This window comes from Podarcis muralis, chromosome 7 (genome assembly GCF_964188315.1).
Source record: "Podarcis muralis chromosome 7, rPodMur119.hap1.1, whole genome shotgun sequence".
Taxonomy (NCBI): domain Eukaryota; kingdom Metazoa; phylum Chordata; class Lepidosauria; order Squamata; family Lacertidae; genus Podarcis; species Podarcis muralis.
The window spans coordinates 62393986-62418095 of NC_135661.1; the positions used below are offsets into that span (position 1 = coordinate 62393986).

A 24110-nucleotide genomic window follows, 5' to 3' on the forward strand; every position below is an offset into this window, starting at 1 on the left:
ATACATCCTCTTAAGTCAACTTGAATGTTATGGTATTGGGAGAATCTCCACTGTACAAGGTAGTCTCCCACTATTCTTTAATGAGCAGATGGTGAAGGGTTGTATGAGGAATTTCCTAAATGTTAAGAGTACAGGCAAAATTTCAAACCAAAGTTTTGTTTCTTGGTGCAAGCACTACTGTCAACCCATGCCAGTAACAGATCACAGGAATTGTCTTCTCCAATGCAACAACGATGGGGAAATTATTTTAATTGCTTTGCTTCCATAACATAAATCTTGCTGCATTTAGGCTCACAGGAGACCCCATTTGCACACAGCTGGCGATCAGTTCTTCCTGAAAGAGTATATGTAACTTAGAAGTGCAAGAGGTTCCAGAGACCTGGATCCAAACTGATTCACAGTAGTTCAGTTTCCACAATGTTCTGCCTTCATGGATATGGATCAAAGTGCTTTTAAATGTATGACATGGGTGTGAGAAGTCCCTAGTCAGTGTGGATTTAGGAGCACATTTAAGAGTCCCAATTTCCCCCAAAGAAACCTGCAAACTAACTTGTCAAGGGTGCTGAGCTGTAGCTCTGTAAGGGGTCTAATAGCACCTCTCAGCACCCTTAACAATTCCCAAGGTTCTTTTTTTTGGGGGGGGGGGTGCGGCATGACTGTTGAAGCAGGCGGACTTGCTGAAATAGTTTTCAGCAAGTGTCTAGCACAATATAGCAGTGTGCCTTCCTGGTGTCTTATTAACACCAAAGGTAGCTCCTTTGTGACGTATGGGGCAAGACAATCCCTTAAGTAAACTGTTCCCAATCTTTATATCAATTGTAAAACTTTGAACCTGGCCTAGTAACAAATAGGCATCCAGTTGTAGTATGTTGTGCTGGGAGCAGTGGGGGGGCGGTGAGCATCCTCTTCTGTTCCCCTCTGGTCTTTGAGGGGGAAAGACGTAGCCTGTAATGGCGGAAAGGAGCCCAGGAGATCCCTGGGGGAATGTCGGAATAAAGAACTGAGATGGACAAACCTGGACTCTGTGTGTGTTTGTCTGGAAGCTAAGTGAAGGACGTGACAGTTTATCACCGCTGTGTTTATCTCTGCTAAGGTGTGACTGGAGCTACCGAAAGAGCGACGGAGCTGAGTGGCGCAGCTGAGGGAAGCGCGCCGGACCGGGCTGCCATAAAAGCTAATTGAGGACCAATAAATCAATTAGCTGGGGTCCCAATATATCTATTTTGCCACATGTTGATGGGGTATCACACTCTTGTTGGTAACCATGCTGTAGCATTCTGCAAATCAATTCAGTGGGACTTCCTCTACTAGTACAATCCTAAGCATGTCCTACTCAGCCTTCTAGAAGCAGATTTTCACTTAAAGTACATAGGTTTAGCACTTCTAAACCTTGATAAACAAGAGTAAGAATCAATTTTTTTCCACATCTGTTATTTTCAAGGAGTTCAAATTATATTAGAGCACTGCATGAACTTTTTATAAAAGAGAGTAATCACACTTCAAAGTTTGAATAATTTATTGAAAATTTAAGAGACTGCAACCGAAGCCCTGTGCGCTTTCCTTCGAAATGCAGGAACAGCTTCTTTCTCCTGCGGAATAAAAGTTAGAATCTTAGAACTAGGGAAACAGTATGCATTCAACCGCTAAAACAAGAGCAAAGTTTTAACAGCTAAACATCAGTGATGCTATTATTAATATTAAATCAGAACCTGGCATATCAGATACAAATTAACACAGCAAGTATATTAAGAGAAACATACATTTTAGCTACATTACCAGATTCTGAACCTCTCTATTTTCCCCTCCAGAGTAACAGGACTGCAGTACTGTTCAGAAGGATGTTTCTACTTGAGTAGCATCGTTTGTATGCTTATCAGCACTTTCACATGCATAGTTTTGAATTAGTATTAACTTACACATAAGAAATTTTCTTCCTTCTAACACATTTGTCCTGTAATGCCAAGTATGCATTTAGAAAATGGCTGCTTACAAAAACAAATTATTACAGTAAAAATGTCCTAAAGTTTAGCTGCATCTCTTCTACTACATACCTCTATAGTATAGTTATGGTTTTCCATTCTCCTTCATTCAATCGTGCTGGGACCTACTGGCTAATGCTTACTGTAAAAAAGTAAAGTTTGAATTACTACATGACTAAGAAAAAATCCAAATAGGCATTATTTCAAAGCTTTTCACTGAAGGTACATTAAGGGTAATTTGGTACTGGCTAACAGTGGGATAAACTTCACTTCTTTAGGCAAGGGACTCGCGGCTCTTTTCACTTCTAACTCGAAAGAAAATGCTTCCAATTCAATGAATTTTAGTTATCAATTCATTGTAGTATTAACATTCAATATTGGACAATTAATGTAATCAAAGGAAGTCACAGAATAAAGATCTACCACTTATTCAAGTATACCATTAAAGAATGGCCAAACCTTAGGTAACTTTATTAGCATCAAGCGAGAATTTCCTGATCTTTGCTAGTATATAGTTTAGGGGGTTTTTTGCCACAGCTAACTATTAGAATTTCTTGCTTACCTCCCTGAACCAATATAACACAGGAGACTCCCTTACAGGATATTTCTTAAGTGATACATGATAATAATTCTAAAATCACGGTCAACTTGAGTCTTGATTTGGGGACTTACAAACATAAAATGCCAACTAAGTAGCCATTTCCAAATGCACAAGTAAAAGCCACTTTTCCACTCCGTATTTAATGCTACAAAATTTCTGATAGATAGCAAATCATTTATTAAGTTTGAAAGTCTCACTTAGCACAATAAGGCTTACTTCTGAATAAACACCACAGACATCACTGTACATTTGTTAATTTGAAACCATAGTTGATCGGTTTAAGAAAATAGGCTTGCCCTTATCAAGTGAAGAAAAAAAACCCAGAGCTAGTATTCTGTACCATACACCACCAAGTACATAGTACATAAATTGCACCAAACAATAGACAGAAACTTGCTACCTCTTCGGCTGCTACCTCTAGTGTTGCTAGCCAATGACAAAGTCAGAGGGAAGAAACAAGATAGCGCAACAGGAAGGATAAAGATTACATAAGGTATATTGGGTAGACACCCTTCAAATAAAGGGCTGCATTTTTCCTCAGAGGAAATGGTTGGGGGCTACATACCAGCAGTGGGCAGTCAAAGCAAAAGCAGGCAGAAACACCTTTTCTTTCTGTAACCCCATCCATTTGCTTATACCAAAAGGAAAGGTCAAACCTCCACAACACACAGTGGAAATCAGCTAAGTGGCAGGATCCTGCAGCCCATGGTGCAGGTGTGTGAAAGGTGCAGGACTGCATAGGCGGATTCCTCCATTTTAAGGGTAGACAGATGATGGAGATGCTCTCAAATAACCCTTAATCATTGTTAACATTCAAGTCTGATCTCAGCAATCAACAGCCCCTATCCCCAAGTGTTTAGCACCTGGTCACAGGAAAATGCATTCATTTGAGAGTCTTACCTCATACGCAGAAGCACTCTGGTTTCACCCAGCTGGTATTGCCTTCACCTATAAGGATAAGAACGGAAGTTACTAAGGGAATACAGACTGCAGAGTTTCTGAAAACAAAGTTTTAAGTTTAAACATAAAATGTATGGAATAGTAAATTGAGGGGAAATTACAAATTCTATCAATATTCAGTTGTTGGGAAGTAGCATGGGGCACAAGTAGAAGCTGAATGCTTTATTTCAAATATTGAAACACATTATAGTGAACAAACACAACTAGTCTGAATAAATTAAATCCCAACTGCCAACCTAAGCATAAGGATATGCAGCCAGAGGTACGTTACCCCTTACGTGCAGATGCAAAGCCATTGCATTCAACTATGTGGTTGCTTTTCTGAATTGTTGCCATACACCCCCAACCCCGAAGCAAATAGTCCTTTGAACTAAAGGAAGGCCAGTCTAAATGTCTCCTGAAATCTCACAACAGAAATTGGAATTTGTTTATCAATCTTTCTAGCTTTTTTTCTGCAGTTGTCCCTCTATTCCCCCCAAGTCCCTTTTCAGTCTCATTAAGGGCATATAGTAAGTGAAAAGACAACCTTTCCACCTGTAACTAACTCTTAAAACAGCCCTTTAAGAGGTAAGAGACACTGCCAGCCAGCCAATGTGCCAGTTTCCTCAAGTCCACATCTTAGCTTAGTACTTTTGCAAAATGGAAGGAACACACATTTTAGGATAGAGCAACACAAATTTATGTTCTTTTGAATCACTAGCTATTTCTGTCATCCGTTCCCACATCTCACATTGTACAGGGATTAAATGCAAGTTTTGTCTGAGGGGAATTTATATACACCACCATGGGTTTTCATAGGCACATGCTAATGCAACAATCCAGAGTGGGAAAGGTCTCCCTTTTCTCCTCCCCCTCCCAATCCCACCACCCTCACAGCATTTGCTTAACCCCAGTGAGTGTCATAAAGGCAGATCTGCAACTGACCTGTTGATTCCAACCTTGCTAGCTGTGATGGTGGAAAACAACCAATGGTCCAAACAAACCTAAAAAAGCACAATCTCTTCATATTGGGCTCCATTTAGAATGAGTGACTATAGGCCTTCCTGATTAGCTGGAGATCATTAGCAGATATTGTTTGAATGCCGAACTATCCTCAAACATCTGTTGAGCTATCAGGGAGGGACTGCAGCCAATAAAAGCTTTGCACACTCAGTATAGTAAAGCCTCCCTCCCCCACAAGGTTATGAAGTGCTTCTCTCCTGACAGCACCAGTAATCGGAACCGCCTAGCAGATTACGCATAATGTATTCTGGCACCACACTTCTGAGCTCTTAAGTCAGTTTTGTAAGAAATCAAAAGTATTCAAAGACCAGAATGAAGAGTTTAAAAATGGAATACAATGCAAGCACTTTGTTATTTATCATGCCACTCTGACAAAGTGGTATTTTCAGCAGACGAGTTACTGCCTAGGATATGTACTGTATTTCTGTTTGTCACTGCATTTAAGTATGTACCCCACAGCCTTATTCCAATTCATCTGGTCTAAGTGAGAAATATCTATTAAACCCAATTATGCAGAGATCCACACTTACTGGTTATCATCCCACACCAAGTAAACCCTGGGCATACTGGTCAAAACAGAGTACTGTGGCTGGTACATATTTGCAATCCAACTATTGCAGTTGTTTTATTGCATTCCTAGTAGAACTATTATCACTAGACTTTGGATATCTAGCTTAAGCTTGGGCGGAATTAGTTGCACAATGCATATGCTGCTCATACCAGTATTTCACACACACTTTTCGGTGGCAAACTGTTAAAAGTACAGAAGACATGTTTATCCAGTCTGAGACTGCTGCTGCTATATGCAAGATTCATTAATGAATCCTGCTCAATTATTAAAGTCCTTGAAATACAGTACCTACGTTTGACAGAAGCACAGTTCAGCCCAAAGTAAAATATTTCTAATTCTTGTGCCAGATCAGATGGAAACACTTTTTTAAAGATACAGAATATTGAACTACCTAGCAAACAAAGCCAACAAACCTGGAGGGTAATACATGTTAGGTATGTAACCCCATGATGTATTTTCACCATCAATGAAACAGAAGAAGCTACACCTTTTTGGTAAGATGTATATGGAACATGAGAAGTGGGAGTTCTCGGTTTTTCAGTGTATCATTTGAACAAATTCCACAGCCATTATTCCACAGCCACCCAAACACATTACATAACTAACCACTAAAGTTACAAAACACCACTCCCCAACCAGCAACCAGGGCAAGTTACATATGAATATATAGCTTTCTAGTCAATAAAGGGCTGAAATGTGGATTTTGCCATGAAAGTGTAAAATGTATTAAGAGTACTTATTCCTATGAGCAACAAACAGGACCTTGAGTAGATATTTACAAGTTGTACTCCCTTTCCCATCCCCATTGATCTCTAAGAATCTTTTTGGTACACAGTAAAGATGGAAAAAAAGTCATATGCACGAAGGAATCACGGGTCTGAGGCACACATCTCAGCATCACGGTTAGCTTGCCTAATGCTGATTGCAGGTTAGGCCTCAAATCTAAGCATCATACAGTATGAGTAGTGCTGCACTGAAATCCCATGGTCAGAAGTGTGATGCCAGAGTACCCCCACAGCAAGATTACACAGAAAGTCACCAAGTTAGATTATAGTGCTTTTTACCTACCTGTATGCAGGCGACAAAGAGAATCTCGGAGCAAGCAGGAATACTACTTCCAGGTCCTAATGTCCACTTGTGGTACTACGTTCCTCACAGTTATGCACTGCGAAAATGCTGACTAAGTGCTGTTATGTAGCAGGCCACTACTTTTTAAACAGTGTCATATTGCAGTCTCAAACTCCAGAAAAAAGCATGCTGCCACAAGTGCTTGCCCAGGAGATGCCAAGAGGTTGTTTTAAAAAAAGCAGATACCACAAAATACGCACAGAAACATAAATTCAGTTTTTCATTATAACTGGCAAGGATGTGGTTATAGCATGCTAGGGGTATAAGAACATGGGAAGATAGAGGAATTTGTACGGAGGCCCTTTTGTTGACTGAAAGCATAGTGGGCATGCAGAAGTGTAATAGTCACTCTTCTGCTCAAAAAGGACCTGCATGTAAGCCCAAAGAAGTGTTTAAAACACATTTTTAAAAAGATAAAAACTAAATAGAACACCCAATTCAATGAGAACTCAGGATCAATTAATTTGCTGGTACTTGGGGTCCTGCTTAATATGCTTTGAAGTCAAACTACTATACAGGTATTTAAATGTGCAGTTGTCAAGACTTGCCAGGTAAGGTAAAAGAATAAACTGCAGCTCACTATATCTGTCCAGATTTAACATCAGCCTAGATTTAGACAGAATGAAACAAGAAATGAACCTTAGGAAGGTAATGGGACCATCAGCCTCCTTCACTCTTCAAGATTACAGTACTAGAAAAGAGCATGGTTTAGGGTATGTGCCAGCATCCTAAGGAAAAATGGCATGTAATCTGAAAAATAAACTGAAAATTAGTGTCCACGTCCAGAGACCCCACCACTGTCAATCTGAGTTTCTTCCAGTGGGTGTCACATGAACACCCTTTCAGAAAATGACCTGCAGGTGACTGAGCCCCTAATATCAAATGACAATGAAGCTGAACTTTTACGTTTCACTGACCTGTATACAAGGGTTTATCTACACAGGTATCCAGCTCAAGAACTGCAAGTTAAACATTTCCCTACTGTTCCTATAGCAGCTGGTTTTGGATCTAACTTCCTGAAAGGTTGTGGAAATGTAGCTCAATCCAACTGAAACACTAAACAATCATCCAGCAGCCTTAACCACCATTTCCCAGCATTCTTGCATTTAAAATGTTGCATAGCACAGAGCTTTGTGCTAATAGTTTGTATGATCAAGATGTAATAATTGATGGCACCAAGGTTTATCTGCTCCTGTTGCAAACACATTACAGATAGCCCGTTATTGCCAAAACAGAGTAACACATTTGAAGGATTAAAAGCTGTAATAGTCAATTGTTGAATAGACATCCAGAATAAAATGCAGAGAATGGTCCAACCAAGCAGGTTGATCTTCATTTCATCAACCACAGTATTTTTTGAACTGGGAAACACTGCTCCCAGCATTTTAGGTGCCATCAGGGTATGGAGTCCAGGACACCTTGAATTCATTCATGTCTTTTAGTAAGTTAAGGATGAAAGATTCAACCACCCTACTAGATTTAGCACCAAATGTGTAGTGTGGCCTGAGGTTCAAAACTTCCAAATTTTAATATTTAGAACCTCAAGCATCAGGTTTGTCTGGCAATTTACTACAGTGCAGGATACTATGCATTATTAAGCCCAAAGTGACAAAGGATACTTTCATTTCTGTACTCCAGTTCACAAACGAGAAGAGTTATAAAATACAAGTACCCTCCCATCCTGAATGTTTTCTAAGCATTCTGATTAAACATTAACAGTAAAATAGGGCAGCCAGGTCTTATAACACTGAACATGTTGGGGGCATGTCTCACTGAACAATCCTTTAAAAGAAGTTCAGATAGAAGTTCAATACAAGCCATGTTATGAAACCTGAAACGGGAGATGCTTTTAAGATGCTCAGCAGCAAATACTACCAAATGTCTGCCAACACATTTCCCTTCTCCGACCATCTTACTCAAGACTAAAGTCTAAGTTTTGTGTATCTGCATCAGATTGCCTGTGCTTCCTTAACTGCAGGGCAATTAAAGCCTTTAAGCCCCTTAACACTAACTGCATTGCAACTTTGGTAGAACGAGCGTAGAGGTGTCTTCATACTCATCTAATTAGGTCTCATTGCATATTGATAGGTCAGTAGCTCAATTAAGACATTTTACGGCAAAGCAGCACCCAGGTCATGTTGTGCCAGACACCAAATTAGATTTCAAACAATGTATGCACAATGGAAGGTGCAGCGTCTTTGCTCTGTATACTTGGATCCAAGAAGGATAACGTTTACGATATAAAAACCATTGCTACATTTAATCTATTTATTTTAGCACAGTAAAAAAAGTTTACACTTGGGAATTCAAATGGCACACCGTACACTGCCATCAAGGTAGGGACGTTATACATCAAAAAAGCTAGGTTTTGAACACTGCATTACATAATTATATTTTTGTTGCCCAGACCACTTACAAATTCTAGGTCATTAAGTTTCTAACATCCATAAAAACATAGCTTTCTTACTAAAATGCAAGAATTAAAAAAAAAAAGTAGTGTCTAAACAAGACAAACGAAACAAACTGGAATGAAAATCTACAAGTCACATCTAAAATCGGGGTTTTTTGTTTGGGCCTTCATATTCTTCTCTCCCTCTCCCATAAGCTGCTGGAGTTCCAGGCCCCATTCCTCTAGGGCCCTGGCCACCTACAGGCCCCGCACCTCCCTGCCCAAATCGCTCTGGGCGCTATTAGAACATATTAAAGAGTTCATTATATGTAGTTGATGTCCATGTGTTTTAAGTATATATTTTAGAAGGTTCCGTAGTCAACGTTCGTCGATACAATCACCATTGAGCCGATCCACAGGGTACCGGGAACATAGAAAGGAAAAAAGGGTAATTTAATAATTAGTTTAATTTAATACATGCCTTGAGGTATGTTCCCAACTTGATCCATTCTCAAATGCCTGCTTCAGCAAAAAGATCTCCCTGAAGTGCTAAAAATGTAATCATTAGTATAGGCTTGATCTAAGAATTGTCTCAAAAAGAGCGTTCTGGGAGTCTGCCACAATTACTTTGCTCATCTGTACCGCAGCACAAAGTTGTCAGTCAACAAGGCCCAAGTAAGCCTAGCCATAGGCCAGGTTCAGCTCCCAAAAGGAGTCATCTTATGTAAAGCAGATGACTACTCACCAGTTTAAGAGTATGAGACCATTCTTTTTGTCATGACTCAACACTAGTCTGCTTACTGAAAATGCAGAAATCTGAGAGCAAAAGTTGTTAAGACACCAATGAAGAACAAGGAATAACATGAGCCTAATGATAGATTTACCTAACCAAGACAAAGTAATATGAACTGTTTGCACAGCCTTTTGCTTTTTAAGTAGTTTGACTGCTCTAAACAGCCCCATGGAGGTCCCTAACCTCATGAGGTTTAGCAAGAAGTCCACTATGACTCTGCAGTTACTGAACGCTTTCAATTGGTTTCCCATGGATTCACAAAAGTTCAGACAGTGATAAAGCAGAACAGTTAACTTTCCAATTATCTGCTGTTATTTTCTTTTATTGAGCTATTAGGCACCAAGTAGAGTGAAATGGATCAAATATTTCATGTTTAGTCCTGTGACGTTAAACCTAGAACTACTTTCATACAAAAAAGCCTTTCTAGAAGCCAATTCATTCAGCATGGCTCCTTTGAAAACTAACTGTATGAATCCCTTTAACCAGATACACATGCAGATTTATTTTGTGAAAGGCTCATATACACAGCCAGTTTTCTCCCCGGTAATCCCACAAACCAAAAACCTAGAACGCTCCAACCACAAAAATCACTAATGACAAATCACATGCATGAGCCCTTCACTGATTTGCATAGGTATCCAATCTTGGAATCACCAAGAGTCTGGAATTCCTAGTGTGCAAACAAGCAACCTTGGTAAAATTTCCTCATGGTTATTTTAAAATACCCGAAGGCCAAGAATGAGTGTATCCTTTGAGGGAAGTCTACTTTTAAAGGTTATTAGCAAGTAAGGCAGCACATTGCTACATGCAAAGCACTGCCCACTGGAACTTCAAGCATTCTACCACCAGTTCCAAGACTTTTGAGTATTTCATATGCACTGTTTATACGATTTCAATAGAAGCCTAAAACTAATCCTTTAAACTGCAAGGTCACTTAGTTCCTAGGACACCATCTTAAGAACTAGTTTTCCGGGGGGGGGGGGGGATTTTGTTTCCACAAAAAAGTGGCACACAAGGTACTAGTACTTTATCTTAGTGAGCAAAAAGCTGTAATGCACACATTCATCTTGTCCCCACACTTGGCCATGAATTTTATATCCTGGTTTATAGCATACCCTTAAGGTGTATGTGTACACTACACCAGCACTGACTACACTTGGATTACAGAATATATTTTTTACCAGTTATGAGCACTGCTGCCATGCCATTACGTTATTCAAAGCAGGCCCAGAGACCATACCACACATATAGTGTGACTGCATATTTTTACAAGGCCTACTGTACTAGTACAGGCATAATGTATGGAGGAAAAGTCTATCAATATATCTACTAGTCCACCATGGCTATACAGAGCCTCCAAATTCAGAGGCACTATGCATCTACATGCCAGTTAGCTAGGGAGCAGCAAATTCAAAGAGCGCTACTGCCTTCATGCCTTCCTTGTGGTCATCCAGATGCATCTGATTGGCCACAAACCTTTGATCTCATCTAACGGGGCTCTTAAGTAAGGTAATTTAAGCAGTATCTAAACACCGTGACCAAATTATATATTGTCCTTTAAGCATCAACAAGCGACTTAATCAAGAAGTACCGTACAATGAGAACCTGCCTACCCCGAGCAAGAACTGCTTTGTTCACATGCTATGGCAGAAGCCAACAAATACAATACGGTATACTGTTTGTATTTGACTGCTCACTACTATCTACCTGTGACTAATCAGCTGCATTAAGTAGTAAAAAGTATGGGTTTCACAGGGTGCAGTGATTATAATTAGGCTTGGAAGAGTGTGCCTCCATCTATTTTACAAGTATTTCACTATCACTTTTATGTCCCACAGTTAACTCAAGTTCAGAAAGTGACAGACCACTTCTGCTCATTAAGCTAACAACAAGAACTTTTTTTCCAAAGACATGACTTGATGAATTCCTTCCAAGCTTAACCAAAGAACTCCAAACCCAACCAGCTACTGTAAGAGCAATACCTGAAGCAGGAGTGTCCAAGTAGACCTCCCACCATACCAAGCAAAGACATGGCTCAGTTTTCATTGCCCAACAAGCCCCTTGCTTTGCACTATTCACACTTCTGGAAAAAGGAAGCCTAACTCAAAATGCAGATCACCTAGAATCAAAACAGGTAAGAGGTGCTTCACATCTACGGTATTTGTTTGGAATTGAAGTCAAGCTGCCACAGAATACATTACCATATCGCTTCCCATCATGGAGCCACTCATAGATGCTTGTCCAACTCCAGGACTGGTTTCATAGCCAAGGCCAGTACCACCTCCTAAAGGTGGGAATTTCTGAGCAGCTGTACCATAAGGATCTATAAAAGAAATCCAGGTGGTTATATGCAGGATAGTTTACAATCATTCTTGTGTGAAAGGTTTAACTGAAAAATTATTTACCTCCCATGTTCATTGTGCTGGTACCTCCCATTCTCATGTCCCTCTCCCTCTACAAAAAGCAAAATACAGAGTTTTAGGAAAGAGTAAAACACTTCATGCTTTGCATTCTTGGTACACAAATCAGAGTAAGATAGCACTATGTCTCATGAGATTGCTGAAATAGACAGCAAAACTGGAGGAATAATTTAGGATTCCAAGTACAGAATCAAGAATGTATTTTGAACTCCTAGGGATCAAAACATGAGGTGCAAGCACTTGGGCAACCAATTACTGAGATTCTCATAGCCCTAACTTACAGGGTCCATGTAACCCATTCTACTATAACTTTCTTCTCTCTGTCTTCTCATTTGTTCTTCCATCTCACGTTGGCGGATCATCATCTCTTCCTCCCGCCTACGGCGCTCTTCTTCCTGTCTGAAAATTCAGATTATCCATTAGATTACAGAATATCACTAAATTCTGCATCTCTGTACTTATTAAGTATCATGAAACTGTCAAACTTTGTTGAAAGAGCCAACATCAATGATAATCTGAACACAATTAAAGAAACAAACATGATAAACAGCACTCCAAGACATGAAACAAAAAAGTATTTTTACCTCAGCTGGATTTCTTTGCGTTTTTGCATCTCTTGATTGTGAAGTTCTTCCATACGCCTCAGTTCTTCTTGTCGCCTCATGAGATCTGAAAATTTGATTTAACATTATCACCAATTCACCATACATAATAAGCATCTTGCTCATTCCAAGACAGAATCAGAATTTTTTAAAAAGCAGTCATCTGTGAAGTTAAGCTAAAGTAAGTTTTAGCAGTAAAATTTTTATCCCCTACATAATACAACCAGCTGTCTAGTTCCCCTGCTTAAACTCACATTGTTCTCCTCAAATTTATGATGGTATATATACCTATATGGGGCAAACATTGCATTGGCACTGACCTAACTACTTCCAGCCAGTGGTCTGAAGTGGACAACATTCACATCTTGCAGTGCCTCTCCAAGAAGCATTCCAACCATTACACTTCCATTTGTAAATGGGATTTAGGTACTTTAAAGATTTCTACAGTTAGCTCTTGCAGCAAGATATCATGTACTTTGCGCTGCATAACATATTTGAATACAATAGTAGGTCACAGAATCCTAGCACTATAGAGTTGGAAGGTATCCCCCAATAGTAGTCTAGCACAACCCCGGCAATGCAGGAACCAGAGCTTATTTAGCCTCTGTAGGAATAGTGGACCCAGAAGGTTCTGCAGAACCCTTTTACCAATAGGTGAAGATGCTTCTTCCCAGAAAAGCTCACATAGCTTCAGAAGGCCTCAGTTCCGCTGATAATGCTCTTCAGGCAAGTTTTGCAAGCGCTCTGAGTCTAGGGAGGAGATGTGGAAAATCAATAAATGACTGGCACAATACCTTGGCGCAAAAGATTTGCCTGATGCTCATGGTATGCATCTTCCATTTCACTTTCCAGTTTGTCCTTGGCATCTTTCATGTTTTTCTCCACCTGATCTCTCTGTTGTTTCTCCATTTCATCCAAAGACTTCCATCGCTGAGAGTATTCATATTCAAAACTTCCAGGCTGTGCAAACCGTGGAGGAGTCTCTCTCTCCCTAGATACCAATTGAAAATCCAGTTAATAATGACAGTAGAGCTGATTTGCCAAAATGGTCAGCAGCAAGAAGAAATGAGAAATTCAGGACTAGTGAAAATCCATATGGAAACTTAGAATTAGGACATAAAGGAATTTTTAGATTGGTATCACTATAGTTACTGAGAACCATTAATATATGATAGAAAAAAGGACCAGCTAAAGAAACTGCAGGGAGTTACTCTTCTGATTAGGACAAATGAACAGAAATATCGGATGGGAAAAGTACTGCAGAGAATTATTCACTTTTATAAAGGTGCTGTTTCATAAAATAAAAGACAAAAACATGTCTAATAAGCCACTGAAATAGATAAGTGAAATCTAAAGTAACATGTTGGATGTTTTCCTTGTCTCCGAACAAGGCCACACTAATTTCTGTTTCCTTTTCTAATAAATCCAATATCCTGTAGTTACTGAGTTCTGTTCTCATTAGGATGCTGGGGCTTGCAACCGATTTTTTAAACTTCTGCAAACCTTGGGGTGCCCTTCAGCATACTGACTGCACTGCTTAAGTATTTCGCCAGCCAGGGCTCCTGCTCATCAGCTAACCAGCATGGGCTATATATCTGCACAGACAGCCAAAGCAAGTACAGTGGTGCCCCGCAAGACGAATGCCTCACAAGACGAAATGGTTTTCCGTTTTTTGAGTCATTCCGCAAGATGAATTTCCCTATGGGCTTGCTTCGTCTTGCGAGTTTGTTTCCTTTTTCTTAAAGCCGCTAATAGCCATGCTTCGCAAGACGAAAAAACCGCAAGACGAAGAGACTCGCGGAACGGATTAATTTCGTCTTGCGAGGCACCACTGTATGTAAACTGCAGGCTTCTTTCTTGTGCTTCCCACAGGAGGGAATTGAAGAAACAACAAAAAAAAACCAAACTTTGTATTGTCTTCATTCCCCCTTCAGCTGCTGCTGCTCGCTCCTCCTGCAGCACTGGCTAGGTGGTAAGAAAGAGGCTTTGACGGGTGGCTAAGACAAACCGCCTGTCAATCATGTGTGACATCATGTGATTGACAGGTCTGAAATCCAACAAACCTGTCAAATTTGGTGTGCAGGATTGATTGTGACAAGGACTTGGCCCACGGAGCCTCAGAATTTCCCAATGCTGGAGTAAAGTATGCTATTGAATTCCCATGTCTTAGAGTAATCCCACATAAAGTTTTAATTTCAGCATCACACTAATTGCATTTTACTGAATTTCGGCCAATATATGTCAATTCAACTACTTTCAGCTATTAACAAAACTTTTCAGATACATCATGTAATATGATGTGCATTTAGTAAGCAAAATTAACAATCAAATGAATATGTCAAATCAGATCTCAATCCATTTAGCTTAATGGGAAATTTCTCAAGGCTTTTTAGGTTCAGAAAACACACATCACTGAGAAGGCGTGACTGACAGACCCCCAAATAACCAGTTTTTAAAAAATCAATGGTAAAATCAATGGTAAATGTGCTTACTTTTGATACATTGGATTTTTCTGAGCCAGCTTTTCTGGAAGACCATCTTCATCATCCAACTGTTCAAGGGGCTCCACAATAACAGGTCTTGGAGTACTAAAAGTAAGAGCAAAAGACACTTTAAATAGTTGCTGGAAATTTCAAGTTGCATGTAATGGATTAAAAACTACCATTAACCACACAAATTCCAATCAATCATTACATTTACTCACGTTGTCAAAAGAAAGACACCTTCAGAGCAACGTTCAAATGCTTTCCGAGCTGCTGGCTTAGATGCAAATTCAACAATGCCCTTTCCTGTTGATCTGCCACGATCATCTACAATCACAATAGCTCTTTCGATTGGGCCAAACTGAGAAAATGCTTCCTCCAGCAATTCATTGGATACATATGGGGAGAGATTACGCACAGAAAGAGCAGCAGCATGGGTGGCAAAACGCACACGAAGCTGCCGTCCTCTCATGGGAGTATCATCAAGTTCAGCCTTTGCAATTTCAGCCAGAGCTCGGGATTCCTGTGAATAGATTAACAACAAAAATGTTACGTCTTTTAAATTCTTAACCTTCAAACGATGCAGAACGTTAAGCAATAATATATTACATATAACACATATGAAAAATTTATAGAAATGACACTCACCAGTTTAATAAAGCCAAAGCCTTTTCCTTTATTGATAAAGACTTCACCAGGTTCACCATATTTAGAAAATAACCTCTTAAATTCCTCCTCCGTTATATCAGCAGGCAAGTTCCCAACAAAGAGACGACAGCGCTGTGTGTAGGTCTTCTCTCCAGGCCGTCTCAGAAGCGACAAATTGGCTTTAAAGCCCTAAAAATACAATTAATGACACACTTTATTTACTAAGCTTACAGGAACTGCTAACTATGCAGATTAACAGTAACTCTGCAAATATTAAGCTAAATATGAACCTACTCCCAAGAATAACGGCAGCTAATCTGTATCACCCTCCAGATTTTGCTAAACTATAACCTCCTATTGCTTACATTTAAGGCTTAAGAAACCACTTTTCAACAAATGTTTTAGTTGCGTTGTACATCAATAATATCAAAAAACATACATAGCAAATATCTATAACTACATATAAAAAAATCATCCCTGACTATATTGGCCATAGTAGGTGGGGCTGATAGGAAGTACAGGGTTCAGTAACATCAGGGTATGTGTGTTCCTGATTCCCCATGTCTGCTCTAAAAGACAATCAAGTTACTTTTAACTCCTTCCCTTTCTTATGTACATTTACAGAACTGCACACTTCCAGTGCCTTGCTACATGCATGTCAAAATTCCAGACCAGCACACCGATCTGTAGTAATCAGTTCTACTCTTCTGCCCCACCCCAAGCTATCACCTTGTTTACATAACCAATGGTTGCAATTTTTTAATAAACAAGTTTTCCTCTTACGGCGGAAAAAAAACCCCTACCAAGCAGCTTTATAGCCACTTGGTTAGTCATTTTCCATTCCCATTCTACTAGGCTTCACAATCAATCAGTGTACATGTTACTCAATAACTCCTATTCCAGTATGTCCATTTTTTTGGAAAGGAAATATTCTAATTGATGCCTGCCACAATGTTGTCTTTTTATGACAATTGTAATTTCCAAAGTACTTCAAAGTTTTCCACCCATCATACCAAATTCTTACCAAAATATGCTCCTCTAGACCGAATAACTTTTTCCAAATTAGAATCATGACTAAAAGTATTTGTCAAAAAGAGCATTAATTTCCTTATTGAACACTATCCCTACTAAACAGACAATCTGTACACTCACTAGAATTATCACTGAACATAAATTATCAGTGGCATAGCGTGCTACAGTCAATGCTTACATTTCACAGTCATACCATGCTGCATTCTGTGGTATAATCCTGCTTTGGAAACTAGCTTTATCCCTTTACGGCCACTGTAGCTCATCAAACCCACCCTATCCCCAAGTCTGTGAATACAGTGCCTCCAAAACAGAAACAGGCACTTAAGCTCCAGTCCATTCAAATGTCATTTACTGAAACAATCCTGTTAATACCATTCTTCAGAGTTCACCAATACATGGCTAGAATAAATATCTACACACAAGTACAGACTGACTTCTATGACAAGCCAAATTCCTGCCTTTTCTACAGCAGCCTCAGTACAGCCAGCCCCTCATCTGGAGCAAAACTCCTCTCAACAAAAAGCATTCCAGACCACTGTAGGGCTAAACTGCCTACATTTCTCAAGAACTAGTAAGAGCAAATCAGCAACCATAATGCAAGCTCTCCTTTGCTCTTTACTCACACACCCATCACACTTCTACACAGCCTTTGGGACGTTAATGATTTCCCACTCCACTCAAAAATGTTTCCCCTGTCAAACTGCAATAAGCACAATGGGTATTCGCCTATCTCAAAAAACAAATCATTTCATTTGTTAAGTATATTGTAGCGCTAAATGCCTGTCCTCTCTCACCCCCATCTTAAGATCCGTAAACTACTTCCAGTCACTTTATTTTCATTGTTAACAGCTTTAAAGCACCTCCTTTAAGGAGCAAGATTTCCCATTGCTGTTGCTACGACAGAATGCAAAATCTGGAATAAGAATTTTGGGGCAGAGTAAACTTCGGGACAAGATGTGAATAACGGTGGGCATATTTTTTAAAAAAACCAAGATACCACAAGATTTAAATTGAGGGAGTATTACCTATTCAATCCCACCACTGACGACTCCACCCCTTTCAGCGACTCATGGCCACGCCCACTCCCCCGAAGCAAACGCGCGGAGCCTCTCCGAACACTACCACCTCTTGCACATGCGCACCTCAAGCAATCAAAATGGCGCCGAGGAACGCCGCACAGGGCGAGGAGAGAATAGCGAGCCGTATGAGCCGCCATCTTGTCCCGAATGCCTGTCATGACAGGGCTTGTTAAGGGCCCACAAATCTACCCACCTCCGCATCGGACATTTTCTCCCCGCCGGCACCCTGCTGTTGCTGCTGCTGCTGCGAGTGCTGGTGCTGCGAAGGGTGCTGGTGCTGGTGTTGATGCTGGCCTTGTCCTCCGCGCCTCTCGCCGCCGCCGCGGTGCTGTCCGGGCCCTCCGCCCTTGGGGCCTCCGCCTTGTTGGGGGCCTCCCGGCCCGCCCTTTAAGCCACTTTGTCCTCCGCCGCCTCCGGAGGACTGACCAGGACCCTTTTTAGGTCCCCCCTGGACTGGACTTTGGCTGGGCGGCGCAGATTGCTGCTGAGACGGCGGCTGATCCCCACCTCGGCCGCCGCTCTGGAGCCCCGCGGAGGCAGCCGGAGCGGAGGTCGAGTTCGGAGTGGGGGCGGAGGAAGAGACCGGAGGCGTTTGGCCGACCTGGTTCTGGGTGGGCCCCACGGAAGGCGACGCGGCTGCTGGGCTGGAGGAAACGGAGACGGAGGCAGCGGAGGAAGGCGGAGTGGAGGCCGAGCTGGGTGGCTTGGCAGGCTCCGGCTTCGGGGGGCCTCCAAGACCACCGCCAATGTGGTGGTGGCCCCCGCGGGACTGGCCCATCCCGCCTGCCATGCCCGGCGGCGGCGAACGGAAGTCGTGGTTCCCCGGGAGGCCGCCTCGGCCTCCGCCGCCTCCGCGCCGATGGAAGCCGCCTCCACGGCTACGGAAACGGTCTCTCGACATGGCAAAAATGGTGGCGGTTGGGGTGGTACCGTACAGCGACACGACTCTTTTCTCCTCCTCGGAGTCCGACCAAGATCAAAATGGCGGCAGGCGCTGAGGTAAAAACGGCCTCGCGCCGCCTTTGTCCCACCTTTATATAGCCTCGCAGTACAAGCGCAAACTCCGCCTCTCTTTCTCCCCTCCACGGCCAATCCAATAAACAATCGCCCTGGTCGGATTGATGGGGACGTTAACCAATCAGTTTGTCAAGTTGTTTCCCTCTCAGGAAAAAAGGGCGGAGGGAAAATCCGCTTCTCCCTCTATGCAACTCACTAAACCAATAGTGAGGCGCAATACAAGAAAGATTGACAGGGAAATTATACAATAGGCATTTGAGTTCGTAGATAGAAGGCGGGCAACGTCCGTTAACTTCTCTCTGCTTTGATTGGGTCGTTTGGTCAGCAGAAGGCGTGGCTTACTAATACATGTAACTAATAGAGAGGTTCAGATTGTGCGCATACCAGAGAGCCTTGCTGCAGACTAGCCGGAGGCTATGGGTGCCACGTGGTTCGCTATGGGTTTAACCCAGTTTCATTATTACGTGCATCTTATAATAAATAGCTGTGCAACTGTTACCATTATATTCCCATAAATGCTGTGTTAACGTGGTCATGACAGTAATCTTAAAACTGCTATACAGTATAGCTAAAGTGGGTCCAGCACCAAACTGCTACCATGGTCCTTTTTCACTTGCCCTGCTGTTCCTGCTTGCAGTTCCCCACCGCATGCCAATCCATGCGTGCACAATTTAAGGTAATACCTCATGCATGTGATGGAAAGTTTCTGCCATAATCAATTTAGGATGCAACAAGACTCATTTTTGCTTGAAACAAACTTACACAACAACCCTTCTGTATTTGGGTGAAAAACGTACAGTATTTGTATGCTTCAAATTAAGGGAGCTAATAGCAAAAAGAAGACAGGAGTGCCTGGCGTGCTCTGGTCCATGGGGTCACGAAGAGTCGGACATGACTAAACGACTAAACAACAATAGCAAAAAAGACTAGAACAACCGTAAAAGAGCAAATTTTAGCATTTATCATATTTTATAAAGTCAACCATTTCATTTGCAGTTGCTTGCCTCTTTCACAAAATCATAATATACAGAGTCCTTTGGGAAGGAAGGAAACTGACAAACCCATGCAAAAGTTTGTATTGTAGGCCTGCTGTGAAATTACCAGGCCCCATTGCTCTAAAGTAAACCCCCAGCATGGTCACTACCAGAGATGTTTTAAAAGGGGGTACTCAATGGTACGCAGTGCCAGCACCTCTTTGTTGTTGTTGTTAAAAATTGTGTCACTTACTGTAACAACTTCATGGTGAGTACCAGAACCTATTTTTCTAGAAAAAAACACTGGTTGCTACCAATTACTAAGCATCCTCAAAACATTTGTGAGTTCTGACCCTGTACTAGTGGGAATTTTGACCTTAAGCAGGAGGCATTTCCCCCTGCTTGATTGCCAATTTGACATTGTAGTGGTCCTAGCAGTCAGCAGAATGAGTCTGATGGTGATGGCCGCGCTTAAACAAAATGGACGGTCCTTTTCAGAGGTGAGGCTGCATAAGCCAAGGACAAAAAATGTTCCTACCACTAGGTGTCTCAGAGCACAGCCGCAGGAGGCGATGGTCAGCTATTCCCCATTCTGGGGCGGGGAAAACAGTTTGTAAATGCTTCTTACAACAGTTATTTGTTTCCTTTCAACAGTTATTTATTTCAATATTGACCCATCTGCCCTTCTAATACTTACACATTAAAGTGGGCAGCTTGCAGCAAATTAAAATCAAGGTATTGCAAAACAACATTGTTACAATACAAAAGGAAGCAGGCCTTACGTATTAAAGACAACTCTTCATTATTATTTACCCTGCAATAATTAAACTTTACTAACTGCCAGAAGACAGTAAGAAGAGGGGGGGGGGGACTTTTAAATTATCCTGAGTGGTTCCTATTTGCCAGTGGTTCCTACCTCATAAATGTAAATTCTGGAAGATTCATCGTGGATTATACCACTTTGGAAACCTGGTTTCTTTTTAAGACTATTGATGCAATGTATAATAGTCAGATTAAATGCTGCTGAGAGGGATAAAAGTGGGATTGCTCTCATCCATTAAGTCTACTATTTATTCACTGGCAGACTCAATGACAGAGTCATTCTTTTTGTCACTGAACCTTCATTTAAAAAAAGGAATTGTAGTAAAGAATTACAAGGCAATTCAGAATTAAACTGACATACAATGCAGCCCCCCTTCCTTTCCCTCTGCTATTCTCCTCTCTAACCTAAAGACAATGGCCACAATACCAGAAGTGAGTATCATGAGTGCTGGTGGGGATTTATTTCCACCTGTTATGGAACTGCATTTGTGGTAACAAGCAGCCAGACTTTTTCACGTGTTGTGGACTGCTCTCCCTGCTGAACTATGGGACTCCCCATCAATACAGGCATTCTGCCAGCTCTTGAAGACACATACATGTTTAGACAAGAATTTTCTAGATTCCCTGACTTGAATCCACTGCTTTGATGGCTGTTTTAACTCACACCATTTTAACGAGCTTGTTTATTATATATTTTATATATTACCCCTTACATGCCCATTAGTTACTGTGTCTTGCAGGAGAATATTTCTTTCCTTGAAGTCCCTAAAAATATCAGAAAGCCAACATCCACAGCAGGTCAGAGCAGAGCTTCCAGTGTGACTGCCCTTCTTTTATGGAACAAATACAACAGGCACCCAACTGTTTGTAGTTTCCAGCATAAATCAACAACATTTTTGTTTCAACAGTTTTTTTAAGGTCTCAGCTTTGGGTGCGTATTTGCATTATTTTAAAAAAGAAACCCTTAGACTTAGCTGCTTTTTGTATTTTCAAAAGGTTTAGTTTAGTTTTTATAAATAATTGTAAATTGCAGTGAAGAGAGACTCATAAGCTCAGTAACAGTTCAGTTATTGAGTCCTGTCTGGGTTTATTAAAATCAGACATCCAAAGGGGAATGGGATCCCTCACACCTTTCCCCAGCAGGGCTCCATGTCCCATTTGCTGCTTCCCAGCCTTATGTCCTTAGGAGTGTTATAAGAAAAAACTGCTCCCTTTCCCTTATGGGGTAGAGCCCGTAGAGTCCTTGAGGGTTCCCATGGCTGTAGTGAAATTTGTTTGTGTGTGAGGGGGTGGATTTTTGGATCAAGTTAGCCATATTGATTCGAATGCTGCTGCTGGATTACTGTTGTCTTGTTGGGCTATGTATGTGATAAAGGGAAACCATACCAGTGAAGGTGTCTTCTTCTATTTGTCCCTGTGTCAGTTTCAGTTTATTGTTTAGCTTTTCTAGTAAGGCTGTTTCCCATACTACTAGATAGCATTGGTCCATGTTTACTCCTGACAGGTCTCTCCAGTGTCTGGCTATGATGCTTCTGGCTGCTGAGAGTAGGTGGGTTGTAAGCTCTCTATAATGTGAGTGGGCATTATTATATCAGAAGATGTCCAGTAGGGCCAGTTCTGGGGTGGTTATATATATATATATATATATATATATATATATATATATATATTTGCTTTCGTAGATTTTCACGGGTACAGGAATGCAGGTTTTGGTGTCCTCGGGTGTCTTCCCGTGTAAAAGTTGGGGTGTCTAGGCGACGTTTCGACGAGGTCTCACTCGTCATCTTCAGGCTGGTGCTTTCGGCTTCTTGTTACTGGAACAGAGCAGGATCTCAGTGTTTGAGTTCCTATAAATACTGTTGAAGGTGTGGTGTATAGCCTCCAATGTTCTGGGCAGAGAGGAGGTTCCCAGGCTAGTGTGCCTATTCTTCTTTTGTTCCTTAATTACTTGAGGGATATCTTGAGTGATTTCTTGAGTGATATCCTGAATCCCACTTAGGTGGGTCATTAGGTGTGGATTAGTTGCTCAAGCCTTTGTGTCTTGAACTCTTGAACTTTGTGAAGAGTTTTTCTGAGAAGATGGCTGTACTGCATTTGGTTGTGCTCTGGCTTGGCTTCGTGTATAGGGGCGAGCTGTGGTTTTGTGGCCTGTGCCAGCCAGATCTGTGTAGGGGTTGCGGGGGGGTGCAGCATCCGGAGGTGCCACCATGGTTTGGCTACTGGATGGTGTCTGTAATTTATCTGTGGAGAGGGTCTGGGTTTGGGTCTGGTGTGGTTGATTGGTGATGGCGTTCTGTGTGCCTCTGGATCTGGTGTCAGATTTTGTGGGGAGGGCTAATTTCCAGATGTCTGGCAAGCGGGATGTGTCGTCACGCTTGTTCATGTTGTGAGGGTGTTTCTCTATCTCGATGGCTTCCATGATTATTCTCTTGTGGTGATGTTCCATGTTAAATTAATTTTGCAGATTCCAAATTGCTCTTTAACATGGAACATCACCACAAGAGAATAATCATGGAAGCCATCGAGATAGAGAAACACCCTCACAACATGAACAAGCGTGACGACACATCCCGCTTGCCAGACATCTGGAAATTAGCCCTCCCCACAAAATCTGACACCAGATCCAGAGGCACACAGAACGCCATCACCAATCAACCACACCAGACCCAAACCCAGACCCTCTCCACAGATAAATTACAGACACCATCCAGTAGCCAAACCATGGTGGCACCTCCGGATGCTGCACCCCCCCGCAACCCCTACACAGATCTGGCTGGCACAGGCCACAAAACCACAGCTCGCCCCTATACACGAAGCCAAGCCAGAGCACAACCAAATGCAGTACAGCCATCTTCTCAGAAAAACTCTTCACAAAGTTCAAGAGTTCAAGACACAAAGGCTTGAGCAACTAATCCACACCTAATGACCCACCTAAGTGGGATTCAGGATATCACTCAAGAAATCACTCAAGATATCCCTCAAGTAATTAAGGAACAAAAGAAGAATAGGCACACTAGCCTGGGAACCTCCTCTCTGCCCAGAACATTGGAGGCTATACACCACACCTTCAACAGTATTTATAGGAACTCAAACACTGAGATCCTGCTCTGTTCCAGTAACAAGAAGCCGAAAGCACCAGCCTGAAGATGACGAGTGAGACCTCGTCGAAACGTCGCCTAGACACCCCAACTTTTACACGGGAAGACACCCGAGGACACCAAAACCTGCATATATATATATATATATATATATATATATATATGAAGGGAACCCTGACCATTAGGTCCAGTCGTGACCGACTCTGGGGTTGCGCGCTCATCTCGCTCTATAGGCCGAGGGAGCTGGCGTTTGTCCGCAGACAGCTTTCGGGTCATGTGGCCAGCATGACTAAGCCACTTCTGGCGAACCAGAGCAGCACACAGAAACGCCGTTTACCTTCCCGCCGGAGTGGTCCCTATTTATCTACTTGCACATGACGTGCTTTTGAACTGCTAGGTTGGCAGGAGCAGGGACTGGGCAACGGGATATATATATATATATATATATATATATATATATATATATATATGATTTATTAGTTTACATAAATATGTGCATTGTCTCTTTTTTC

General features: G+C 41.6%; 1 protein-coding gene across 4 annotated transcripts; it reads right to left on the reverse strand.

The window, feature by feature from the left end:
* Nucleotides 1-1498: 1498 nt before the first annotated feature.
* SFPQ (splicing factor proline and glutamine rich) lies at nucleotides 1499-18704 on the reverse strand. Of its 4 annotated transcripts, none has more exons than XM_077931932.1 (12): nucleotides 17881-18704; nucleotides 15577-15765; nucleotides 15150-15451; nucleotides 14938-15033; nucleotides 13240-13436; nucleotides 12428-12512; nucleotides 12125-12242; nucleotides 11829-11877; nucleotides 11625-11746; nucleotides 3481-3528; nucleotides 2052-2121; nucleotides 1499-1589 (listed from the first exon to the last, which is right to left on the reverse strand). In XM_077931932.1, exons 1-10 carry the CDS (start codon nucleotides 18586-18588, stop codon nucleotides 3505-3507), a joined length of 1890 nt encoding a protein of 629 aa, XP_077788058.1. In that variant the 5' UTR covers nucleotides 18589-18704; the 3' UTR covers nucleotides 1499-1589; nucleotides 2052-2121; nucleotides 3481-3504. The 4 variants fall into 4 exon arrangements, with proteins under 4 accessions (XP_077788058.1, XP_077788059.1, XP_077788056.1 ...); XM_077931933.1 differs by having other exon boundaries at nucleotides 1499-1951; XM_077931930.1 differs by having other exon boundaries at nucleotides 3481-8928.
* Nucleotides 18705-24110: the final 5406 nt, after the last annotated feature.